The sequence below is a fragment of the Phaethon aethereus genome (genome assembly GCF_964289735.1).
Source record: "Phaethon aethereus genome assembly, chromosome: 5".
Lineage (NCBI taxonomy): Eukaryota > Metazoa > Chordata > Aves > Phaethontiformes > Phaethontidae > Phaethon > Phaethon aethereus.
The window spans coordinates 71,791,953-71,796,117 of NC_138579.1; the positions used below are offsets into that span (position 1 = coordinate 71,791,953).

General features: G+C 51.9%; 1 protein-coding gene across 1 annotated transcript; it reads left to right on the forward strand.

Moving 5' to 3' along the window:
* Positions 1-424: 424 nt before the first annotated feature.
* BET1L (Bet1 golgi vesicular membrane trafficking protein like) lies at positions 425-3,765 on the forward strand (the record flags this gene model as incomplete). Its single annotated transcript, XM_081999847.1, has 4 exons — positions 425-443; positions 1,006-1,097; positions 1,876-1,932; positions 3,598-3,765. 4 exons carry the CDS (start codon positions 425-427, stop codon positions 3,763-3,765), a joined length of 336 nt encoding a protein of 111 aa, XP_081855973.1.
* Positions 3,766-4,165: the final 400 nt, after the last annotated feature.

The window sequence follows — 4,165 nt, forward strand, 5'->3', positions numbered from 1 at the left end:
CGCCTGCGGCCGCCGCCCTCCCAGCCCGCCGGCCCCGGCAGCGGAGCGGGAGCGTCGGCCCTGCGGGCGAGGGCCGGCCCGGGGAGCGGAAGGAGCCGAGCCCGACCGCCGGCGAGCTGGGGCGGGGAGGGCAGCGCCGGTACCTTCCTCTCCGCCGCCCCGGCTGCCTGCCTCATTTCCTGGCCCCGGCCCTCCCCCGACGGCGCTCCGTGGAGGCCGCCGCCTTGCGCCCGGGGGCGGCGGCGAGGCCGGGCCGGACGGCGGGGGCCTGAGGGGTCCCGGTGCCCCGCGGGAGAGCAGCAGCCGCCCCCCGCGAAGGGCCAGAGAGCCCCTCGGCGGAGCGAGGGGGGAGGAGGGTGGCGGACATTTTGTGGAGGCGGGGACCGGCGGGGCTCCGCCCGGCGAGGCGGGGCCGGTGGCCGCCATGGCGGAGTGGGGCCGAGGTGAGGGGCCGGGGGGTGGCGGGGCCGGCGGGGGGTCCTCCGCCGTTGCCCTTTGGGGGCCAGGTGGGCGAGAGTCGCCGCCGCCGCTTGGGGGGCGTGAGGGGGAAGGGGGCGCGGCCGCCGCCATTTGGGAGCCACCTCAGGCCTGCGCCTGCGGCCGGTCTGCCCAGCGCCTCCGGGGGAGGCAAAGCCAGGAGAGCCCCGAGATGGCCGAGGTGCCCCGGGTCTGCCCGCTTTCACCCACATCCCGTACGGGGGCAGCGCGGCAGGCGCTGCTGCTGGGCGGTGGTGGCAGCTCGGGGCGCGTGTCGGGGTTTCTAACCCGGTCCGTTCGGGGAAAGTTCGGTGTGTTTTTGTCAAAAAAAGTTCGGGAGCGTTTCGTGGCACAAACCCCGCGAAGCCATAGGTGCGAGGAGGCAGCCTTAACAGCCTTCGTGGCAAGCCGGAGACCGGTTGGGCAACAAGCTGGCTCTGCCTCGCCCGCCACGCTGGGTGAGCAAATACACCAGCACTTGTACCAGGACAGATAAAACTCACTGTCCTCTTCTTTTTCCCCCCTCAGGTCAGAGTCCAAGCGCCGTGGAGGATATGCTGGATGTAGAGAACAAGCGTATGGCAGACAGCCTAGCCAACAAGGTCACCAGGCTGAAGTCGGTGAGTTGCCGAGTTCCTATCAGGTCCACGGTGGCAGAAGAACAGGGCATCGGTCATCTCGGTGGTTCGTGCAGGGTCTTGCAGCAGATGCGATACTGAGGGCTTCCTACGTATTAGTGACTCTGAGTCGTTGGTGATATAATGGTTGGTTAACTGTCACTTGTGAAATGCCAGGGACGGCTTTATGAATCTCCACTTTTCTTTTGAGGTTTAGCGACATCATCTAATGGGAATGATGTGGTTTTCACAGCACTCAGGGAAGGAGTTTTAGGCAGAGAGAGAAACATAAAAGCTGCACAGGTATTGCTAAGCGCACCTCCTCGGGAAAAAAGTCACAATAAAAAGGCGGGTAAATTAGTTTTGAAAAATACACGTGTCTGTATGTAAGTGGTGTTCTTAAAGCTAGTTTGCTCCTACCAACATGAAATACTTTGATTGAGGGCTTAATAGAAGTCGGTGACTCACCTTGAGGAAGGGAAGATGCTGAATTCCTGCTGTTGTATCCCAGTGTTTAAGTGCTCCTGTTCTATATCTGAACATTTCAGACAGTCAAGCTTTATTTTCAGCGCTGCAGAGCTGAAAAAGTTCAACAACCTGAAACTGAAATGAGAGTCTTGGTTCTCTACCGAACAAGCCTCTGTCTGGCTGTGTAGGAGATGGGAAAGCAGTGGCTTGCTTTTTTAATGTGCATTTCAAATTTTACCAGCACTAGATGCGTTAGGGGTTCTCTCTATAGTAAAAATTCATTCATACTGGTTTCCTCCCTTATCCTGTGTAGCTGGCTCTGGATATTGACAAAGATGCTGACGAACAAAACCGCTACCTGGACGGCATGGTAAGGAACCAATGAAACGTAAAAAGCATGACTTTTTTGTGCTGGATCTCAGCAGTTACCTTAACTGTGGAAGTTTAATAGCCATTCAAAATTAGCAGAGAAAGTTAGATCCCAGTGGTTGGTTTGGCAAACCAGATAATGTAACTAAACCCATTTCCAGCGGACTTCTTGATATATCAACATCAGATACTTAGCAGCTGCTAGTATCACTTTGTCCAAATGGATGACAGGGCTGGTATCTAGCCTGTGGAGAGACTGATGTAGGACAGCACACTTCAGAAATACAGCTGGAGATTACCTCCTTACTGGGATTAAAGAGCTGTCTCCTGTGGCTAATGCTGGGAGATGGGCCTGTGATTTTTGGTATTGCTGCATAAATCTGTCAGGGTTACTTCCTGTAACACCTGAAACACAGACTACCTTTGTAGTTCACTGACATCTTTGGAAGGAGAAAAGCGGATGCTCTGGGCCCGTTCAGGTTGGTTGGTGCTGTGTCCTGTCATCTTTCTGACACACAACACCCAATAAAACCAAAATCGCTTTCCATAGTAATCTGCTGCTTAAGCTTTGGTTGCTGATGGAAAATCGCAGTGCACTGGGGAAAGGCCAGAATAGCACATTCCTGTAGCAGAGGGGTTACCTGCTGAGACATTTTAGGAGAATGGTAATTTGTTAACTGAACTGTGAGAGGGACGGCATGCAGCCCAGAGATTTGAGGAGGAGATTAGCACCATAACAGTGGTGTCCAGAGAGCCTTTTCTGCATGTGCTGGATGTTGGAGAGCTGGTGCATAGAAGCGACAGAAAAGATAATTGTAGTGTTGAAACCATTTGAGTCAAAGGTGTGAGCTCAGCTTGGAAGCTTAATAACGGTATATGCTGACAGCGTTGGAGTGTCTGAAATGGGTATTTGCTCAGCCCAAAAATTAGGAGAACGGAGAATCCGAATAAAAGGTGTAATGACAGAAGACCTTAAAGGAGAAGCCCTGAATCGCATGAAATTGTGCTTCTGTTACAGAGAAGGTTTTGAAGCATTTCAGCAGCAACATGAGCAGAAACTCTTAAGTACTTTATGGATAAGGAAAACAGACCATAAGTCAAAACGAGAATGCCTGAACTGCATTAATTTGAGAATTGTTTGGCACTCTCTGGCAGGGTTGCGCATGCATGCTGTCCCATGCTGAAGGAAAGCTAGAACTAATGGCAAGAAATTGCACCTTGTTCTGCGCTTGCAAGCCTGCCCCGGTGCACTTAAGGGCATTAGCTTCATGTAGGGACATTTCTTTGGATGAAGCCTTCACTTGCAGAGTTGCTGTGAACAAGCTGTGCCAGGCAGAATAAGCTGCATGGGGACAACTGAACAGTCCAGCAGCAGGTAGTTTGACCCCATTTTAAAGTAGGGAGAGGCAGTTTATTTTATGTTTGGAATGGATCTTCCTCTGTCTTTTTTGTTTCCCTTTTCTTGAGCGTGGTGGGAATGGTGCTGCTCCTGGAGCCTAAGCACAGGAGGGGAAGGACCTTCTGAGTGAGGCGCAATGGGCACGGAGAGACAGGCAGCTCTGTGTAGCTCCCTGGGCAAATGTTTGTTAGCCAGGAAGTGGGAGATTCTTCAGGGCTATCTCCATCTCTTTATAACACCTCCATCTTAATTCTCTTTCCCATTCAGGATTCAGATTTTATGAGTGTGACTGGCCTGCTAACCGGCAGCGTGAAGCGTTTCTCCACCATGACACGGTCCGGGAGGGATAACCGCAAGTTGCTCTGTTCTGTTTCAGTGGGACTGATTGTTGTTTTCTTCATCCTCTACTATCTCGTGTCCAAAGCAGGGACTTGAGCTTGTTCTGCAAGTTTTACAGAACAAAAAACATGACGATTGACAGACTTGTTCCAACGCCTTTCTCAGTCTACCCTATGGTGGAGTCTTTTGAGATGTTCCAGACAGACCTTCCAAATAACTTTTCTTTCCACCACCTTCTTGTCATTGTTCTGGCTGGTCTCAGACATCTCTTTATAAAATGAGTATGTTTGATTCTAAACAGATTTTCATGTATAACACGATTCTGATCTTGTTCAATGCTTACGCCTTTATCTCTTGCCTTGTTGTCCATGTCTTGTGGCCTGTTTTTAAGGGTCGCTTTTGTATTACCTCCCTTACGGATATTCGGTACTAGGCTTGTGAGGAAATACGGCTGACAAATCCAGAGACTTGTCAATACTCAAAAGTTTACTAAGCC